This window comes from Porites lutea, chromosome 4, assembly GCF_958299795.1.
Source record: "Porites lutea chromosome 4, jaPorLute2.1, whole genome shotgun sequence".
Classification (NCBI taxonomy): Eukaryota; Metazoa; Cnidaria; class Anthozoa; order Scleractinia; family Poritidae; genus Porites; species Porites lutea.
The window spans coordinates 48,284,055-48,306,554 of record NC_133204.1 but is presented as its reverse complement, the minus strand read 5'-3'; the positions used below and the strand labels follow the sequence as shown (position 1 = coordinate 48,306,554).

The 22,500-nt window shown below is 38.0% G+C and overlaps 2 protein-coding genes across 2 annotated transcripts in view; both read right to left on the bottom strand.

The window, feature by feature from the left end:
- Window positions 1-22,500, bottom strand: part of LOC140933895 (4-hydroxybenzoate brominase (decarboxylating)-like) — a 179,177-nt gene that overhangs the window by 129,993 nt on the left and 26,684 nt on the right. The window lies entirely within an intron of this gene.
- On the bottom strand, window positions 1,044-3,262 carry LOC140936015 (uncharacterized). The gene is made up of 2 exons (XM_073385596.1): window positions 2,805-3,262; window positions 1,044-2,735 (listed from the first exon to the last, which is right to left on the bottom strand). Exons 1-2 carry the CDS (start codon window positions 3,260-3,262, stop codon window positions 1,127-1,129), a joined length of 2,067 nt encoding a protein of 688 aa, XP_073241697.1. The 3' UTR covers window positions 1,044-1,126.

The following is a 22,500-nucleotide window of genomic DNA, read 5'->3' as shown; positions in this document are numbered from 1 at the left end:
AAATAGTGGAACTCTATCTTACGTTTCGTTCTGTTTACCCCTTTCAACTGTTGTTTTGCATATTATCTACAATTTTCCTCTTTTAACTTTGAAATATACGCAAATGCCATGTACTGTCCAATTTCCAGTAGTTGTTAACTTTTTTCTAAAGGAAAAATTCTCCTCTGTAAGTTTTAAGTCTCTATAGCTACAAATGCTGTCGCTGAATGACTCTCAGGTATGAAAAACATCGAAAACTCATTTGCGTATGAAAGTATTATACGACATAGTATTTTGTTGTGTATATCTCAGTATGTTTTACATAAGGTGCTCTTAATTCTGATCAAACAAAAGTCTGAGTTGACCCAAGGCAGCTGAGAGACGTTTTGATTGTTCATGAACGGTCACCTCATTGCAAAACGAATGGTAGAATAAATGACACTTTCCATATTTAAATTTCAAGTGCTTCACAGCCGAGATACGTATTATCTGAAATATGCTAATTTAACAAAAACTGCCCTGATACATACAAGCATGGAAAGTTTCTGGTAAACACTCTTTAAGGAATATTACACTGAAAAGAAGCAACTAGCCGTCCTAAAACAATTCGTTCTGCATGTACCCTGCATTTATTTGTTTTCTTACTCATAAATTTTCTCAAAATTCAATAAAAAGTAGATATTCAATTAAGTTACCCGTATGAAGAAGGTTTAATAGGAGACGGGTAAGGCTGATAAAGAAAACTGACTGTATCTTTGGGAAATTGTTAGCTACCCCACTGAAGTCTCTGTCTCTGCATGAGCCTGGCTGCTCTTTCTACAAAACCCTCACTTCTATGCCACTTCAAAGGTGTTTGGGCGGCTTCGGGATTATTCTTCAAAAATTAACCTCGATTCAAATATTCTGAACATGGGTCACAACTCGCTTTTCTAAAACGGTAGGTCTTAGAAGGACTGTAGGGGTAAGACACGCAGAACATATAACTATTTGATTTCTATCAATTTTATATATTGAAAGATTCACGTTGATAAACTGACTCTCGGATTATTACTGTAACAGTGATGGGGTATCTTTGTCATTAATCGTTTCATAGATACCACTTAAAAGAAGTCTTCAATTAGTTAGAATTGCATAACGGCAAGAAAACTCATCTGCTTAAAGAAGTAAGATAAATATTAAGAGCCAAAATGTTGCCTTCCTGGGCATCCTTTGTAGAAAACTCATTGCCACATTTGGGACATTTTACGTGTGTCAAAGTTCCGGTAAACTCCACCACTGGCGATCTCTTGCTGCAGTCGGCCACGGGGCACGTGTATTGAGCATCCTTTAGGCTTGAATACGACTTCATTAGTTTTCTGGCAACGGTGGATCCATGTTTTTTGAAATAGGCCTTTTCTTCTTCTTTCAAATCGTCTTCTTCCCAGTAAACTTCGATGAATTCCAATCCAAGGACGTCCTCATTCTGCACTCTGAAAAATCCCATGTCCGCCCATTGACATCCCCAAGAATTCAGCAGTCGTAAACTTTCGCTGTCGAAACTGGTTAACACAACTGAATGGCCCTCGGTAGGGGTATTTGCAGGCCGGGCTGCTATGTCGATCTCATTCTTTGTCAATATACTTGTTCGGTTAGTTTCATTGTCAAAGAATTCTTGAAAGGTTTTCATTTCATCTTTTGTCAGCCAAAAACTTGCCACCACTGGCTGGCTTGAAGAAACTGCTTTTAAGGCATCGTTGATGTCAACTTCTCTGCATTGCAAACGGTAATCCCGGCACATCTTCTGTAGAACTTGAAGGGGATCGGCACCGTCAGTTCCAAAACGGCCCATAATTTCGTATTTTAGATCCTGAAAAGATGGATGGCCCCCTTCGCGACCAAGAATTCGTTTCATGGACAAATGAAGTACCGTAGCACAAGCATGCGCATAGCATGTGGCCCCTATTTGCTCTTCTTTTGCCTCGTAGCCCTTTAAATCTTGGTTGATATGAAATATATCTAGATCTATGGTTGAAAGCACATCTGATAAAGTATCTTTACAACAGACGAAATCTCGAGCTAACTTGCATGCGTCTCGCAAGTGGTCTGGATGATTGACCTGCAAGAACAAGTGTGTTTCGTTGTTGTCGATTTCGATGTGCCATTGCTGATTGAGGAAAATTGTACGTGGTAGCGATTGCGTTAAGACTTTTGAGCTCAGTGAAAACAGGAACTTTGCTCCCCGATCCCAGTCACGTTCCATCTTGCTGAACAGCCGTTTGGGTTCAATCTGTGTGAAGTCAGTGATAAAGCAGCTCACTACTGTCACACCTGCTGTGGTCAATTTTGAGAGAGCGCGATCTTTTCTTGCAGGATCAGAAACGTCTTCATCTGAAGGGTATCCGTCTGACAGGATAAACAGCAGCTTTTTGTGATTACGAAATTTAGTGGCTTTTGTTTCAAAAAGCTCTATTGCCTTCTCAAGTGACTGGTACAAAGGCGTATAGCCGTAAATGTAGGGCTTGACGCTGCGCAGTAATTCTTGACTCCTTTTTTTAGTGAGCTTCTTTTCATCGACGCATCCATGCACAACGGCTGAGGCATCTTGAACATTGAAAATGGAATCAACATCTACTTTTTTGAGCAAATAGGCTTTGGCCTTTTCCACTACTTCTTTGACGTCTGCTACTGTAGCCGTCCTAAAAGTGGTCGCCACCGTCGCATACGCACTATTCGCTGATCTTACTGTCAGTTTCCATAATACATCTGAAGTGGTGATCCTTCGTGGCTCTGGCTCTCTGCTGTGCTCAAGCTCTCTGCTGTGCTCAAGCTCTCTGTTGTGTTCAGGCCAGTCACGACAAGCAGGTGGCAAACACTTTTCAACGAACGCCTGAAGAAAAGGCTGGTCAGATTTAAATTTGTTTAGAAACACTTCAGCCAAATTATCCGTTAATGCTTCGCTGACGACCTCTACCGCCGCCCATTTGCGGACTGAACGTGCGCCGGCCCCATCTAATTCACAGAAAATCTCGTTTATGTGATCAGGTGTGGCAGGCGCTTGAACAGCATTATCTTGATTTGGAATCTGTTTCAGAGTTCCTATGATATCAAATACTTCCTCACCACAGCTAGCCCCAAAGCCTATTGCAAATACATGGTTTTTCGAAGAAACATCGTATTTGATGAGGTTGTCAATAACTTCAAAGATGGAACGAGCCCATGGCCCTCCTTCTTCATCAGTACCCTTTCCAATGCTACAACTCATGGACCCGGAGACGTCAAGCAGGATTCCTATCAATGATTCCATGCTTCTTCAGTCTGCAATTAAAGAAGAATAAAGCCTTGTCATAAAGGTTCAAACACCCCAGAACCATGCTAAGCTGATGACACCCAGCAAAAAATGACATATTAAGATACGAATGACCTCAGTAAACTGTCATATTGTGTACTATTATGACACTAGTGAACTTACCGACAGGACGGGAGAGAGAAGAGGACGGTAAACCTTGTGTGACAAGCGTGACAATAATTTTGTTTGAAATAACTGTTCGCCAAAATTCACTTTCCTTTAGACAGATTTTTTTGTAAAAGACCAGAAAACATTAATGTTAAGTGAAGATTACGACAAAACAGGTAAGTAATAGCCGTGTCACGTTTGTCACACAAGAGCGTTTTGCCGTACACTACTGATTGCTAACGACGAACGTCCTAGGAATTAAAAAATGATTGTGCTGAGTTTAACGTACGATTTATGGAAAGGGAACTGGGTTCCTTTGCTAAAATATTTGCCCAGTTCGTTGCCTTACGTATTGATCAAGTTTGTAATTTGATAATAAAGAGCTCAAGTATTTAATACGTGGCCAAGAAAGAGACAGAGGTTTGGGCAATAGTAAAGGATTAAATTAACTGCAAAGAACGTGGACGAAGATCCTGCTAGTTGTAAACATTGGATCTCTAGAAAAGAGATCAAATCAGCCAAAATATAAAAACCAAGAACGAGAAGTCTAAAGACTACTGCAAAGCTGATTTAAAACAAAGTGTATTGTTTTTTATAACAATATTTCGGTTGGCCATACCAGCCTTCTTCAGGTTTACAGAGAGGTTTGGGCAGCAAAAAGCACCAGTATTAAACACACAATAACACTCAAAAGGTCAAGAAAACCTATTGCTGAAAAATTTGCAACTGATTTTTGTCATGGAGAACATTTTTGGTAGGAAAGTACGGTATTCAAAGCACCAACGAATTGGCCACTGTAAAGGACTTTCGATTTCCCGCCATCAGACGCCACCCTCTTACCCAGCATCTTCGTTCCCCTTGACCAGCGGTCGGGCCAGCATGCGTAGTAAGGGACGAAGACTCGAGGTACGAGATTGCACTCACGCTATTGTCTTTCAGCGGACGCACGCATGCGCACACAAAATGCCCTCCTGTTCACGCAACAAAGAAATAGATAATAATGAAAAGGGAACTACAGGTAAAGCATACCGAGGGGTCTGAGATTCGCCCGACGCCTTACGAAGTCGTAATTTTTTTTTCCTCATTCTTCATGGAAATTGATGTACCACTGTGGTTGGGAATTGTAAATTCGCTTGCACATGGCACGGACGAAGCTTCAAAGAATATGCAAAAAACTTAGATTTTTAAAAGAGAATGCTGTTGTTTTATGAACAGTATTAACATCAATCTATTTTTATCGAGTTTAGGCTAAATATCCAAAAATCACCTTCGTGACCTCTGTCACGAGCTGTCACGCGATCTCTCATTGGCCTGAAATCAATTTTAGTGGTTTTGAGCGCTCTGTTGTAGAGAACTGTTTAATTTCCCCAGAGCAAAAGTTACATCAATAGAGGGCCCATTTATTCTTTACTTTACTGCTGAGATTTCACCTTAAAAGGTAGCATGGTGAATATATATTTTTTATATTTCGCTCGTCATTTCCATAGAGTAACATTGGCATTTCTTTCAGGTCCATCTCGATGTCATGATTTTGTCAAACTTCATGGGAATCACAAAACAAAATCCGAAAGAGATGAAAAATAAGCTGATAATAAGTGGATGTACTCTGGCTTTATGGTAAAGGCGAGCAGGTTGCTTAAAAACGCTAATTTTCAAGTTGAAATTTCTCGTGACCAGCACCGAAATTTATATTGGTCATTTTCTGGCAAAACAAAAATTTACTTGTCAAATGAATAACATTAAGATGAATAACTAAGTATATGGACTACTGTTAGCCAAAGTTTGAGCGATTTTGAGTTTTCACAGTTTTGCCGCTATTTTCCGATTTTGTTTGATTCTTGCATGCACTCGCTCATAAGACTTAAAATTGCCAAGAAAGAGACAGAGGTTTGGGCAGCAGAAAAGCACCAGTATTAAACACGCAATCTGCACCCGTTTTAGTGAAATGCATTTGAAAGTTAAAGTAATGCTCAATTTGCCAAATCTTCCTTTTCTGTTCTGCAGCGTTCTGAGAACTTTAAATTGCTAAAACTGGACCATATAATAAAATTTGAGAACGTCGTAGAAGTAGTGTTACATCTCACCAAACACCTGACAAGAGGTCTCCAGATTGCCAGATATGGCGTAGACCGCGTCGCGACATTAGCGAGCGTAAGCAACAAGGATGCTTGGTTTTCGCTGTAGAAGTGATATTTGCCATTCGGTTATTGCTCCCGGAGGGTTCCGGCCCAGAGACCGGAACCCGAAAAGGCACCCTAATGTCCCCCGCGTAAAGAAGAAGTATCGTATCGTCTTACTGTTAGTATGCGAAACTTTCCCGATTTGATGAAACTAGGCGCGCACGGTGGTCCCGGTTAATTTTCAGCATGTGCGCCTGGCTCAGCAACCGCGCAAACTGGGTTTGTCAACGAGTCGCATTCGCCGAATTGTGTCGCACACAAGCACAACAAGTGGCTCCAAATCCTCGCCCAGGAAGATTTTCCACCGAAACTCCTCTAGAGCGAGAACGCCGACTTCAAATTCAGCGTGAACAACGAAGGAGAAGACGTCAACAAGAAACCGCGGAGTAGAAGGAACATCGACGGGAGCACAGCGAAGGCAACGCCGACAACAACAGACAGAGGAACAGGAGATTGGAATCAAAGGAATTATGATCGTTTTACACTGTCGAAAACCCAGATTTCTTAGTTTGCCGGTTTCCCCGCAGATATATAGATCAAAGTCTGCAAAGTTTCAGCTCCGTATTACGGCCCGAATAATAATAATTTTCAGGCGAACTGCACCGGGCCATATTTGTTCTTTGTTTTTGTCTTTTTCTAAATGCGGGCGGCGAAATAATGCTAAATCTGCTTTTCAATACACTGTTAACAATAACACTACATAATACGCAAAAAAGAAGAAGAAGAAAAGAAAGAACAACGTATGGGCCTTTAGCACGATATTCGCGGTTGGTCACTCGTCCATTTCGTAACCCCGACCGACAGGGCTTAACTTGAGTGCCGTTACCAAACCGAGTTTCGCGGTTATTGCGATATTTCTATAGAGTTAAAAAGTTATTCAGCAGTACTGCAATTGTTTGGTATTAAAGAACTTGATTTGTCAGACACAAATCAGCAACGTGGATCGACAGAACTTTGCACTGGTTTTGTCAACGTGGATCGACAAACTCGATTCAAACCACATCAGGAATAGCTCAAATTTCTCAAAACCCAGTCAAAGACAAGAAAGGTGCTAACGTGAAATAACCGGGTTTTGTTCTATATTAAGGTATTCAGGGTTTAATAAACAGTGGTCCATGTGTTTTTAGGGTTAGTTTATTGCGAAATCCCGATTATTTTATTTGATACAAGGACATGCCAGAAAAAATGAACTGGGAAATATCTCAAAGGTGAGAAACTTGAAACAGTGGTCCATGTTTTTGTACGGTTAGTTTATTGCGAAATCATTTATATCAGTTGCCTTCGACGTTGCGTTCAAGAATGTCACACTCGAAGCCAAAGCATCCGTTCGACACATTAGTTATAGGAAATTTAGTTACAAATAGATAATTAAAGATGGTTTTGCTGTTTAACACGCGTTCCATAACATTTGCAGTGTTAGTTGAACTCATTATGAGATGTATAAAAAACAATTGTCCATCCTAAGCATGTCATGTATGAGGATTTTCATTAACCCGGGAAACAAAGTGTAATAATTGAGAAAACACAAAAGAGAACAAAAGAATTACACTCAGAAACTCTAATACGAAAACTGCATTTCAAAGGTTCATGGCAAATACATGGACAACCACAAGGAGTCTTCATTCTGGTTTTAAAAGGTCGGGGGCAGATTTAGTGACAACTCTGACAACTATAACTAGTGAATAAATGTTACGGGAGTGTGCTATAGAGGAACTTCTCTCTTATCTACTTCGTGGAAATGAAATTGTTGAGGAACTTGTGGCAGCTGCCGATAAATAAGGTTGAATAACGTTTACGATATTCGAGGATTTTGGGAAGTACTAGCCCGTACCTAGAACCATTGGTCGGGAATCATGTAATCTCGGAGACATACTAACTTATTATTGGTGCTTGGGACAAAAATTGATGTTTCTTGGTAAAATCATTTATTATAATTTTTTCCTGCGATTCCAAGAACTGGATAGAAAACAGCTTTTGACTTTGAAACTTTTGCTTTCTTCGAATTCATTTTTGAGTGGTAAATATTACTTTTAATGGGAGATTATAAAATTCATATCTTCAAGTTACCTTTTACATGTAAATTATAGTTCTATTTTCTGTTATTAAATATTTCCAGTTATCAACATTACTTTAAAATCTGAAGGCTACAAATATCAATCTAAAATAATATAGAGATAAAACTCTCGTTTGCTATCGGATAACTAATCTAATCTTGCACTTCTACTAAATTGTGCAAGGTATAACACCTTTGAGAAGAGCATGTCTCACGGTAATGAAGATTCCCGAATGCCCCCTTTACGCCATTACAGAAAAACAAAGGATTGTGCATCGTCAAGGAGCTTCCAACATAAATTGCAGCACCGTTGTTTTTATAATTGATGTTTACCGCCTTTCATAACCAGTCTCCTTTAATAACTATGGCTTTTAGTCCCTACTAAACGAGAGACATTCCCCTGAGTACACGTAATTATTTTTTATTCTATACATACTGAGAAATACTCACCAAAAAGCTATGTCGGAAATTTTCGTACGCAAATTAGTTCTAGCCAATCAGAGGAGCGAACGATGGTTTTCACACGTGAAAAAAATGATACGTCCAATCAGAATCGCGAACGATGTTTTTTCACGTGTGAGAAAAATGATACGTCCAATCAGGAGCCACAGAGGTGTGTGAGTTTGGCGCCAAAATTCCCGCCTTTTATTGCAGCTTGCAGTGCCGCTTCGCACACATTCAAAGAGAAAAGTTTTACTCAAAGAGTTTTTAAAAAGTGAAAAACATTTCGGAAATGGAGTGGAATAGTTTCGTTTGTTTCACTGTTGATAAAGAAAACGGTAGAGAGCCGGCGAAACAACAAAGGGATAAACAGAACGAGACGTATCTTTTGTTGTGCTTTTTGTCGGAGCTACTTTGCCTTTCATTTAAGCAGTCCGGGTCACAACCAGTTCTGGATATACGATGACGTCACTCACATTTGCAAAATGGCGCCCACACCGAGAAACACGAGGGAAGGTCAGTTCTAGGCTCTTTGCTGCGCCTAGAAGTGTCTTTTCCCCATACTACTTTGAGAGCTGTGACTTTAGACAATGAGAAATCAGGGGTGTGAAGAAAAAATGCCGTCCGATGAACAGTTGTGCGTTCTTGGAAGGTAAAACGACCGAACACGAGAGTTTTTACAGGTCAAAGAAATTCAAAGAAATGCCGGACAAGGCGCAAAACATCTAAAAATAGAAAGTGAGCTTCAATTTTCAGATCCTTGGAAAATTTTTTTTTGAAATTTACATAAAATTTGCTTGTTGATGGTGGTCTTTTTGGTGTAGTGCATAGCGAATTCAAATAGTGCTTTGCTTTGGAAGATGCAACAGTCAGTTGCGCCGTTGACGTGCTGGTTTTCATTGTAACGCCATGTTTATTTTATGTTATCTCGCAGTCTGATGGAAAAGCAAAATCACCTTGTTTTTGTGGCAAAAAGATGCCACCGGTTTGTTCTTGGAGAATCGTAACCATGGTCTTGCCTGATCACAAAGTGGCAATAGCAAAACAGTTCAAACACTGTTAAGCTTATTCAAAAGCTATTATCAAGGAAGGGAATACGCGCTCCAGTCAGAAGACTCGCATTTATAGAAAAACACCAAGCTGGAGTCTACTGAGTCACAATGCATTTGTCCGTAGTTGATGCAGCTTCAGTTGAAGCTGCACTTAATTCTTATAATTTTGTATCTGTAAATCACTATCTATGATAATTTAACATCCTGCAAAGAAAACTCATGAGCTGGGCCCAGCGTGATACAACATTGCAAAAAAAAAGACAACATTTTTATTTACATTCACGGACTAACAAAAATCGCTTACTTATTCAGATCCAGAGGGTACTTTGGAGAAAATTAGAACCCTTATTCAGCCGTAATAAAATGCTTTACGTTTCAAAAACTGAGGTCACAGAAAATGCTCTTGCATTAGAGGCAAAATCCTTCAGACCAGATACAAAAACCACAGTAAATCGATATGTGTGCCATGACCTCTCAGTGTGAAACAAGCGGCTAAAATCACAATTGTTCAGTGAAAATGTGCAACCTTCCAGATCATAATTTACCCAGCAGAGGAAAAAAACTTAATTGGAACGAGCAGCATTTTGGCATGAGGTAAAAGTCGTATAGGCCTACCATCCCACTTTATTGCTATTAGAACACGATAAAGTCCACCTCTGAACTGGTGTATGGTATTTTAATATTTTCATCCGCAATGGGGTTTTACAACACGAAAAGACAGACATTGATTAATGACTGTTTACGACCCTTCGTGAGTGCAATTTACAGAAATTTTATTTATTTTTTACCTTCGCATATTAATCCAAGATGTTTGACGATTGAAATATTGAAAATTAATATCCAGCACTCCTTCGATCGCAATTAGATTTTAGCGCGTATGGTATTGCTCCCGAAGAAGCATAGAACACACTACTCTAGGCCGAAGCGAAGCTCCAAACACGACTTCTTTATACTGTATCAGTATTTCAAGTATTCAAATTCCCTACCCTTCCCTTTCGATCGGTGTCGTCGAGTTGCTTCGCGTCTCTTGATATCAGAAGTCCAGGCGTTTTACAGAAACCTTCCTCGATCATCATCATCTTGATATTTGTAAATCGAACGGCTAAGACGCATAAAATCATCTCAATTAATCGGTTTGGTTTTAAATGCTGTTACTTTTCTTCAAGGAACATCGGGGCCATAGCGCTCTTTGCTGCGACATTTCTGTCGAACTTAGTCCTTCCGCGGTCAAATCAATGTTTTGGTTGCGGTCTGGACCAATCACATTGCAGGAAATTACATATCCAGATCTGGTTGTGGCCCGGACTCTTATATTGAAACCGGCCATTTTACTTAAATTCACTCATTTTCAATTATGCATCGAGAACAAACAGTTAAGATTACTTATAGTTCTTGGATTACCTCATATCCTCACCGTCATTTATGTTTTTAACAAACGTTTTTACTAAAAAGCTGATACTTCGTTTTCGTTGTCATTTTGCGTTAAGTGTGTAGCGGCAAATTTTAGCATCTTTGAAAGATTTAAAATAAAAAGGCCGCCAAAATGATGAATGTCTCAGTATGTATATAATAAACACAATATCACATGGAAAGTGCTTTGTACGGTATTTACGCACTCGTATCAGAAATCTTACTCGTTCGCTGCGCTCACTCGTTCGATTTCTGATACGTCAACAACTCGTGCGTAAATACCGTACGCCAGCACTTTCCATGAAGTATTCTCTATATATTATTCACTGCAATGATATGCGCTATTTGACGTTACAATCTGCTGTTTTGGGTCGCAAAAAGGAATATGTACCGTCAGGGAAGGTATCTGGTAATACACCCCGTCTGCGTCGATTTTTGCCGTACGATTTTTCAGAGGCAAGAAAGCATAGCAAAGTTAACAAAGTGATTCTCTTGTCGGTTTTTGTCTTCGACAATAATTTCAAATGAAAGCAGTAAAAACAAACTTATAGTCTCACTTTTATTTTTACTTTTAATTCTACTTTGATGTTCAATAAATGTACAAGTCTAATAGTATGGGACAGCTATTTAAAGTGTAGCTCCCAGACAATGCACTAGGTGGATTTGCAATTAATGGCTACTGGGTCCTTTTCAAGTCACTGAATCAGTTATCTGTATCTTAATATTAAATATTCTTCTCCGAAGAGTCACTTTTTCGTTATAAATGAAAAAATGTAAAGCTGGGCCCATTCCTTTTTTAAGTTCGTGAATTGGTATTAAGGGTTTTCGGACTTCGAGAAGCCATAACTTGTTTCATAGCGGCCGGTTCATTACCACAACTTTCCAAATGTCTTTCTGTAAAGTCAAGTCAACTATTTAGATGTGCAAAATTTTAAGTCGCTTGTTTCTGCGAGTTTTCCCATCGGAGAGAAGTTCAACTTGGAGCGCCCTTATTGTATACTCCTCAATTTCGTTACGTAACTAAACGTTTTGTCGATGAACATGTGATTTATTTGAGAACTTGTTCATATTTTTGTCTTCCGATTTTTTGTGCTCTTTTTATTATCCCTACTGATACTAGTAACCTATTACGACATGGAAAAGTGCTTTGTAGCCGGTTTTAAAATTCCTAAACAGATACTTGAAAACAGCAGAGTTGAAGATACTACTAGCTTTCCTTTGAAGGTTTTCTAATTTAACTGATACCAATAGAAAATAATACAGAAGTGCTTTAAAGCAGTGTCTCTTTTCTTTGTTTTCTAAATAGGACCAAAATCTATAAACTTTAAAAAAATTGTGGAAGAGATGGAGATTGTTGGTCTAAGATAACAACTGACGGCTCACCCAACATTTGGTGGAAGTCTTTGCTGAGGTGTTAGCTGCACGAAAGTTAAAAACGCCTGCAGCGTGGATATGTTGGCAAAAATATAAATAGTAAGCTATTCATTTGTGACGTTGGGTTTTTAGGGTGTTCTTCGTCTTTAACTCTCAAAAAAAGGGGGGCTTTGTGCTGAATAAATAGACGGATAATGACCTGGATGATTCGGATAACTGAAGGACTGTGACCGGACTAAAGCTCGGTAGAACACTTCGCTGGGATGCGTGGCCAACGTTACAAACAATGCAGAGGAATAGGGTCGTTAGTAACTCGCCTGTAGAGCAAAGCTTGCCTAGTCCCTAGGCCTCATTATTATGCGCGGCCGATGCGTTTCGGGTCACGTGGTCCGGAAAGTTTTTGAGGCCTAGACAAACTCGGAGAAGTGAGACATTTTGTCTCACTTGGGGCCGAGCTTTTGGAAGCGGGCGAGCTGTCAATAACTAAAGATGTCCAGCAGCCATGGAGAGTACAGAGAGTTTATAAACCGAGCATTTTTCTTCTATGAACGTTTTCGTTATTAAAAGTCCTTTGGCCTTTCTTTTTCATTTATGTCATTAAACTAATTTGAACTTTATTTCATCTCAAAAACTTTTTGTAGGCTAAGCAAAACAGCGTCGCAAAAAAATTATTTGATCAAGAATCGGAAGGTAAGCTAAAGAAATAAGTTTATATTTATTCTTGGATATGAAAAGCTATCTTTCGTTTCTCTATTTTCGCTTGCTCCTATAAATTTCTCGTTATCATTTCACTTCGAAATATTTCATGTAATTTAATTTTTGGATTTAGAAGCTTATCAAACTAATCGGACAGGCTGTTGAATTTGGTCTCTAAATTTGGTAGAATGCCAACAACTATTGTTTCAAATCTTTTTATCAATAAAGAAATATCATTTTAATGGTTCATTTGAAAATGAACTAAAAGAGAAATTACTTGCACGTTATACAGTAGTATTCTTTCCGATTAAAAGTAATATTTTTGTTCTTTGATAACAGAAACCAGGTTAGTTATTATTGTCTCGATCTTTAAGCGAAGGATATTCACGCGCAAAGTTATTTATAGATTATTTCAGTTGAACGTGGTAACTTTTCAAAAATGCTCACGCATGCGCACTCCGAGATTGTCTAGGCGTCTCCTGGCCGTTCGTTTCGGATACGTCACCGAAATGCATTGACCGAGAGGGCTTGGAAAGACGCCGTACAGGGACTAGGCAAGAGCAAAGCAAAAATAATCTTCGACAGAAATGGAACTCTTCAAATATGTTTAATCTTCTCATGTAGTTACATGTAACTCGCAGACAACTCAAGTAATTCAACATTGCTATGTGTCTTAAAGGGAGGTAATTCATTAAGGTAACTTGAAGAGGTAATCGGTAGGGGTAATTCCCTGACTGAGGTAATTGAAATTGTACTGTGTACAAGCTTGCTTATATGCGGTCTGGATATGCAAATACTGTTCAAATATTATATTCGGCTAGTGTCTCATGTAAAATTACATTCACAGCAACCAATACCCTCAACAACAACCACTACCCTCCTGGTTAAAAAGGAGTTCTTTCAAAAGATGGTAAAGCAGCTGAGAACACTTCAATTACTCCAGATTAGTATATACACACTCAGTGATCTTGGTGATTTAAGCAATCTGATTGGTTCGCTATCTCGGACTATTCAACAATATTCACCTCCTAGCGAGTGGATAATGTGTGAACTCGGTGTTTTCCCCATTTCTTTAGAGAAAGATCTTTTGAAAGTCGACAAAACCCTGGGTTGACTTTTTTAAGGCAAGAAAAGACCGGAAGGATTCAAAACGGCGTTTTTTCATTTACTATAGCTGAGTTTTGTGCTCGATGGATTGTTTACAACTCCCGTTTATTCACGTAGGAGAAACCTTTCGTGAACTCGGCGTTTCCTAACAAGAAAATTTGGCCCAAAGAATCGAAGTTTATTTATGACAAACAAATCTGAAAGCAAATGTTTGCAAAAATTCTACGTTTCAAGTAAATAGGAAAAAGAGTGGTACGGGAAGACGACGTCTTACCTCGAGCAACCGAGCAGCCATTTTGTCAGCACTTCATGCGAAAAACGACACAAAAAACCCTTTTGGCTATAAACTTGGCGAGTCAACAAAAAACAGCAAAGCCCTACTTTTCTTCTGAGGTAACGAAACAATTCAAACGTTTAACGGTTCCATCTACGCCATTACGCTGTTGTTTGCGAAGTGATAAACTTGTGAATTGCCATGTTTGAAAATTCTGCAAAGATCTATTTTTAAACTTTCGCGTGATTTGATCCGTCAATCAAATCGTACTGTTAATGGTTTCCTCTCTGATTTTGTTGAGATCACTTCGTGTGTATATACTAAATCAATTATTCTTTTTAATCTTGGTGAATAGTGGCTTTACGAATATTTACCTCGCCGCTTCGCGCCTCTGTAAATATTTAGTCACTATACACCTCGATTTAAAGTATATTTAATAATTAATGAATGAGGCTGAGTATCTTATGAAGAAGTATGGAGATCGAGGAGTGTGTTATCCGTCGAGGCTGTAGGCCGAGGCGGATAACACCCTCCGAGATCTCCATAATTCTTCACATGATACAAAAGCCGAATTCAATAATTGTTTTATTATTCGTTCAAAATAATTCCTAGTTTAAAAACATAGCTAAAACATGCTTACCTGCATCGATGTTAAGTTTATTTTCGATAGTTTTCTCCGCAAATATTCTCCAAGTAGCAGATGTCGCCCTCCGAGTTGTTTTCTTGCTGTTTTTGCTATGTTTTTAGCCATTATTTTGCCTAGTTCCAGCTGTAGTTCTTACTCTTGAAACGAGTGAAGTGTCTGCCATTTTAGTTTTTACAACGAAAACAACTCAATCTCGTCCCCAGGTCTTCTCGGTTAAAGGTGCATTAACCTGTAAAAGGCTGCATTTTTGGCGTCATTTCCTTGTTAAACACAAAATTCTTCTAAATTTGTCATCAGTAACTAGTTATGGTGAATTATGCGTGTGCTTTTAGCCAATGAGAATTGGGGAAATATTTTGAATGAATAATAATTGTTAATTATTGCGCGAAATATGACTAATTAATCTTGATTCTAGGTTGTGTTTACACTAAGTTCATAAGAGACGGAAACTTCAAGAAACTTAATGGTTAAGCAGCTTTCGTTTTCCCATCTAAGGTTAATTGCGATCAAAACTTCTTACTGCTGACGAATGTCGGTAAAAGAAATTGTAACACGGCTGAATAAACACTCCGATATCTGCGCGGTTTCTGCGATCTTAAACACATTGTTTTGACATCATATTCAGCATATTCGAAATGCTGAAATGTCAACTCTGATAAAACTGAGTTCCGTTCTAAATATTACATTGAAATGTCGGCTGTGACACATTGGATTCGTTGATGTAATAATCATGTGATGCACTCGCTCCTTGCTGTTGCAGGTGATTGCAACAATTGATGCTTTTGTCTTTTGTAAAATTTATTGTATGCAAGTGATTCCAAGACAAAAAGGGATAACAGCTGTAGGTTTAAAATTTCTGCGCTCGATGAATTTAAATTTGAGTGTAAAAATGCTGTTTTGTGAATTACGAAAATGGCATGCACAATAAAATATCCCAAAAGAAGCTTTTAATTCTATTCTATTTGCCTTTGTCTTTTTTTACTTTTAAGTAAAATGTTTTTAACCATTTCACCTACGTTTTTCTTCTTATGATAAGTCTAACAGACCACAGACTTTTTTGCTGGTTGGTTATACCAATTTAAAGGTCGACCTCGCGACTTCGTCGTTCGCTCGGTCGCTGCGCTACCTCGTTGAAGCTCGCTTCGCTCGCTTGAAAAGTTTAGAGCATACCTTTGGCTTAGGTTCCCAAGTTTCTGAATGTTTCGACAGAACACCTGTTAGAATTCTTCTTGATGTACGCTTTCGTGTGTTTAGGTTTTTCTTTAGCGTCTTTTAATGCCCTGACATCTTCTCTCATAACATTTGAAAACTTAGACGCATTTGGCACCGAGACTTACGGAACGTTGCCATGGCAATTGTAAAATTATAATTATATTGCCTCTTTTCTTAGAAAATGAATTAAGTTTGTAATATAAGCGATTCCAAGAAAAAATTATAATAATAAAAATTATGAAATAATACTAAGTTTTCTATGAATTTCTTTCCGAGTGGAAAATATATTTTACTTTAATTTCAGTTTTAGTTTTAACTCCTTTTAGTAACTCTACAAGTCTAACCGTATCAGACAGCTAAAATACTTGTATGAACAAAAGGTCCAGTTCGTTAACATGCATTGGGGAGGATTTTGCTATAGCTCCGATGCTAGTCAAGTCATTGAATCAGTTATCAGGAAATTAAATGTAATTTCTTCTTTGCCGTCATGAATGAAAAACTTATTCCGTTCTTTTCTGAATTAAATGGGGATTAAAGGTTCACGCATTTCGGGAAGCATTTATTTTTGATCGTAGCCGGGTCATTACTAATCCACTTTCGAAATTTACAAGTCACTTGTATTAAACGTACAGAATTCTGGTGTTGCCTGCGACTTTTCCCAGTGGAGAAATTTAACTCGCCAGCGCTCTTATCACTCAAGATGCCAAACTAAAATGTGCTTCATTGCCGGTATACTACTTAATCCCGGCGTCGCCTCATGTTTTCGTCGATGAACAAGTGGAAGCACTCATTCACTGATATCAGTTTCTGCTTTCGCTATTATGTGCTCTTTATCAATGCCGATGCTTGTAACCCATTGCGAAATGAAAGCTGTTTGTGTAGTTTTAAAATTCGTAATCAGATTGAAACATCTTTAAAACATTGTTGAAGACAGCACTGGTTTTTCTTTGAGTGTCTTCTAAGTGAACCGATACCAAGAGAAAATTTTATTGTGGATATGGAAGTGGGCTAAAGCGGAGTCTTTTTGCTCTCCTTTCTCAATAAGATCGAACCAAACGGTGGAATAGATGGAAATAATTAGTCTACGATAACAACTAATAACTTACCTTATAGTTTGTGGAAGTCCTTTCAGAGGAGTTTCCTCTGCAACGAAAGTAAACAACGGTTACGTGGAATTGTTGGCAAAATATCATCAGCAGGTGCTTGAAACAATTGATGTTTTGTCTTGGCAAAACTTGTTTTATGCAAGTCATTCCAAGAAAAAAAAAGAGAGAGGATAAAAGCTCTTGATTTTAAACTTTCACGCTCTATGAATTCAAATTCCCCCGGTAAAATACTGTTTTGTTGAACACGAAAATATCTTGATATAGCAAAACAACCTTTAAGCAACCTTTCGTCTTTTGTCGTTTTTTCTTAACCGTTCTGAAATAGCTAGCCTGAGCAGACAGTCTAATATACTAATGGTCTTAGACGATGCGTGGGTTAGCTGCCGTGCAACGCAGGCTACACTAAAGTAGATGACAAATATCTCAAACCCCACCAAGGTCTCGATTTTTCCCGATTTTTAAAGAGTGAATTAGAAAGTGTGAGAGGCTTACCCGCTCACCGACTTGCTACTTCTTCTGATCGTTCGAATAATGAACTGCTATTGATGAGCAACGATCTGATTCAGTATTCATCAACAGTGAGGTTACTAACACATTACGTTAAAGAAAACTGGTTTGATCTCTAATCAGACTGAAGTGATAAACATACAGCTGCTCTCGATTTGACGATCTAGAAAGTTAACTGACTGGGAGATTAAAAAGAAACCTACATATACCTATCTCAAGAAAGCGATTTACACAAATAGCTCATGGAAGAGTTCATGAATGTTTTGCAGAGGATTGAGTGAACCTCCGACCAAAGGAAACAAAGGCTGTTTGGTTGTTGGCAAACACACTTTTATTTTCTACCAGAGAAGACATCAGCGTCAATGGTCGATAAATAAATCGTGTGATCGACACGCATTTTGTACTAGAAGGTGCATGGTTGGGACAATTGATGTTTTGTCTGGTAAATTAATTCATAGTATACAAGCGATCGAAAGAAAATATGGGGAAAACAGCTTTTATTCACATTTCAAGTTCAGCTTTCTATGAAGTTTTTCTTTTCTTGTCTATATTTTTAAAAACCGCACAATTTTTTACCTGGATATGGTATTGCTTTAGAAATCACTCTATCATGACATTTAGTTTTTGTTTCTATCATTTCTTCTCATTACACGGAAAAGTATAAGATGACTTGTGTTTCTTAACAACAAACGTACAATAATTATTTTATGAAATTAACTTGCCTACAGGACCATAAGTATAGCCTCAGTCGAAGTTCTGGTTGGATTGCTTGGTCAACTAGTTCTGATAATATTGAAAAATTTCGGATGTGGCAACTCCCGTTGAGGTTTGTAAGCAGGCTCCAAGTGGCAAGTTCTTATTGACCATTTTCGACAGCAAAAACAAAATTAATGTTCGTTAAAGTAGCTACGTTGGTTAGTTTTAATTTGAAACATTAACTTTCGGTTAAGCCAAACATCTAATTAAAATAAATTCCTTCGAGGAACCATTGTGCTGTCAAGAATGAAATCTTAATCCTTTCGCCTCACAGATTTTCGTTGCTGAATAAGAGATTACTCTGAGTTTTGAACTCCTACATATTTTTCTTGCTGCGATGGTTAATGCTATTTATCTCTACTGACTGGTGAAAGAAAAAGAAGATTAAAATCCCTTGCCAGACTAAAACATCTCTGAAGCAGCGTTCAAGATACTTCTGCTTCGCGTTTATGGTATATAAAAAAGTTAAGTGATACGAAAATGAAGGCGGTTGACTTTGATCAGAAAACAAAATACTAGAAACTTACCGCAAAGCGGGAGCAAGAAATCTTTTCGATCGGCTCAACCTGGAAATTACTACTTGTTTAATCTACAGCAACAGAGAATAAGTTTTTAGCTCACCCAAGAGTTCGAAGAGTTGGTAACAATGCTGAATTGCCTATGAAAGCAAATTAATGACAATCGTTGTTGGCAAGCACACTATCTCCTAACTAACCAGCCGTTGGACGATAGTCATATAATTGACAGGCACTAGAGTACATTGGTGGTTTTCAACCACGTGACAAGAAGGCCCTGCGGGAGACAAAAAAAATTGTTATCAGAATTTGAAATAAAAAGAGATCCTACTCAGTTCAAAGCAATGGGAAATGCTTTTTTTTTTCCACCTGCGTGTCCAGTTCTAGGCTCGAATTTCCGTCGCTGTTTCGGGTGGCCTTATTGACGTCAGCTGAAAACAGCAATAATTAATGCTTGGTACAATTTACCTTTTCCTAGAAAATGTATTTATTTAATCTAATATAAGCGATTCCAAGAAAAAGTAATCGGCAGCCTAAGCTTTCTATGAATTCAGTTAATTTCGAGTGGTAAAATTCCTTTTAATTTCAATTTCATTTTTACTTTCAATTCTAGGTGATATATGACAAGTGAACAAGTCTAATGGTATAAAACAACTATTTAAAAATACTTGAGCCAAAGTTGTCTTTGGTTAACATTACTCAGGCACTGCACTGGGTTGATTTTGCAATGGCTACTGAGTCCTTTTCAAGTCGCTGAATCAGTTATCTGTATCTTAATATTAAATGCTCTTCGCCGGCGGAAAAGTCACTCTGCCGTCATAAATGAAGAGCTGGGCCCGTTCTTTTCGTGAATGTGGATTGAATGTTCACGAACTTCAGGAGCCATAACTTGTTTCATCGCGGCCGGTTCATTACTACAACTTTCCAAATGTCTTTCGGTAAATTCAAGTCGCCTATATGTGCAGAATTTCGTGTTGCCCGTTTCTGCGACTTTTCCCATCGGATAGAAGTTCAAATCGGGGCACCTTTGCTCAAACAAAATACCTATTAATTGGAGCTTGATTTCACCCCGCAATTCCTTCACGTATGTTTTCGTCGGTGAACAAGACAGTGTTTTCTTTGAGAACTCGTTTATCTTTTCCGCTTTCGATTTTACGTGCTCTTTACATTATTGATTTTATTATGCATGCTGATGCTCGTAACCTATTACGACATGGAAAAGTGGTTTTTGCGGCGTTTTAAATTCCTAAACAGATAAAAACAGCAGAGTTGAAAATACTACTGGTTTTTCTTTGAAGGTTTTCTAAGTTAAGGGATTTTTTTTTTTTTTAATTCAATATTTATCCAGGGGCATCCAATTTAGCAGAGCTAGTTTAAATTGAGCCCTGACGATACCAAGAGAAAATAATACAGAAGTGCTTTAAAGCAGAGTCTCTTTCTTTTGTTTTCTAAATAAGAGCAAAAACTATAAACTTAAACAAATTGTGGAAGAGATGGAAATTATTAGTCTAGGATAACAACTGATGGCTCACCTAACAGTTCGTGGAAGTGTTGACAGAGGTGTTAGTTGCAGCGAAAGTTAAAAACGCCTGCAGCATTGATTTGTTGGCAAAATAAAAATGCTAAGCCAGTCATTTGTTTCGTTGATTTAATAATCATGTGATGCACACGCTCCTTGCTGTTGCAGGTGATTGGAACAATTGATGCTTCTTTGTGTTGTATTTACTGCATGCTAGTGATTCCAGGAAAAAAAGGAAGTGATTCCAAGAAAAAAAAGGATAACAGCTTTAGGTTTTAAATTTCCGCGCTCTATGAATTTAAATTTGAGTGTGAAAATACTGTTTTGTGAATAACAAAAATGCCTTGTATAATAAAATATCCCAAAAGAACTTTTTAGTTCTTTTTGCCTTTGTCATTTTTTAGTTTTTAAGTCTACTTTTTGAACCATTTCACATAAGTTGTTATTTCTTTTGATAAGTCTAACAGACCAGTAAAAGCCGTGACTACATTGATTATATAAAACTATATAATGTGTCATATTACACATTGGAGGACAGGTTGGCGCTGGCGCCCCTAAGGGCGTGTCCGCTTGACATAATTTCGGAATTAGAATAAATGGAATAAACTATAGAAACCATTCGTTTTTGGCTATAAATCTGCTCGGGTTTATGTTGTCGAAAAATCACGGTACAAAAGATTCTTTTTCCGGAATACGCTCAATAAAACGTACCCTAAAGTATGGAACGTTTAGCTCGATAACATTGGAAAGATTCATTGAAGACCTATATTTGAAGAGGGCACTTTTAAATAGTTTTGGTTTTCATCTTTGTTACTCAACTTATAAAAATTCCAATTCGACCAGGAATCAGGTAGACGAAGAACCACTATATGGATGTACTACCTGCAAATCGTTATTTATTTTATTTATTTATTTATACTACTTAAAAGTCAAGTACATACCGAATTTTTGTTTCTTTGTTCTGAAGCAAATCATACCAGTAGGGTTTGTACACTATTTACATAACTAAAAAGGAAGGTTAGTTATATAATCCTACAATCCTTTCGTCTATTACTTTTCCTACCTGAATAAGAGATTAGAGACCTTCAGATTCGAGGACGAGATTTGACTTAAAGTTTGTTCGCGTATTCCCCGGCCCTAAAAGTAGGCATCCGGAAAGCTTTATTAATCTTTTTTTTCACCAGAAAAGTTAGCACTCTTATCTTTATTGAAGGAGATCAAGTCCTCTCCAGATTGCAAAATGATAAAACGTCTAACATTTGTTTACATATTTCCCGCCACAACGACATTCATATTTGTAATCAGATGGTGACGAATGAAATTATTCCCTATTTTCACGAGTTTACCATTTTATTACCTATTTTAAGTTATCCTCTCAATCGTGGGCAGTATTTGTTTATCGTATCGAGAACTCAACGCACAGTGAATTAAGGCATAGTGTCATTTTGGTTTTAGGTTTACAAGTTTTAGAATTTTTCGACAAAATACCCCCTGTTAGAGTTCTTCTTGATGTACTCTTCCGTATGTTTAACTTTTTCTTAAGCGTCTTTTAATGCCCTGACATCTTCAAACGGAAACGCTTGCTCCGCAGGCTAGTCTTCTAAGTGAACTGATAACAAGAGAAAATTTGCTTGCGGATACATAAGTGCACTGAAGCGGAGCCTCTTTCCTCTCCTTTCTCAATAGGACCGAACCAAACGGTGGAACAGATGGAAATTTTTAGTCTAGGATAACAGCTAATAGCTTACCTTACAGTTTGTAGAAGTCCTTACAGAGGAGTGTCCTCCGCAACGAAAGTAAATAACAGTTACGTGGAATTGTTGGCAAAATATCATCAGCAGGTGCTTGAAACAATTGATGTCCTCACGATTTATTTTATGCAAACCATTCCAAGAAAAACAAGAAAATAAAAGCTGTCCAAGCTCTATGCATTCAAATTACACCAGTAAAATACTGTTCAGTTTGTCAAACACGAAAATATCTTGATACAGGCAAACAACTTTCGGTAAGTTTCATTCAACAGACTCTAAAGGGAAAAACATCTGGTAAGTTACGGCTCATCGGGAGTGAAATATTCAAAAAGTCCTTTACCACCAAACGCGTAGTTAGTTACCTTCGTACTGATAATAGCAATGATAGAATAATATAAACAGTGTAGAATGCCACAGTGTTGTTTTCCATAACTAAATGGTGCCCAATTTATTTTTCTTATTTCCTATTTATTTTTTTCACCCCTGTTT

Excerpts from the sequence above, each read along its gene's own strand:
- LOC140936015 (XM_073385596.1), bottom strand. The coding sequence starts at position 3,262 with ATGGAATCATTGATAGGAATCCTGCTTGACGTCTCCGGGTCCATGAGT. Across the intron at positions 2,736-2,804 it reads CCACCTGCTTGTCGTGACTG|GATCACCACTTCAGATGTAT; the intron begins GCCTGAACACAA and ends AGAGCCACGAAG.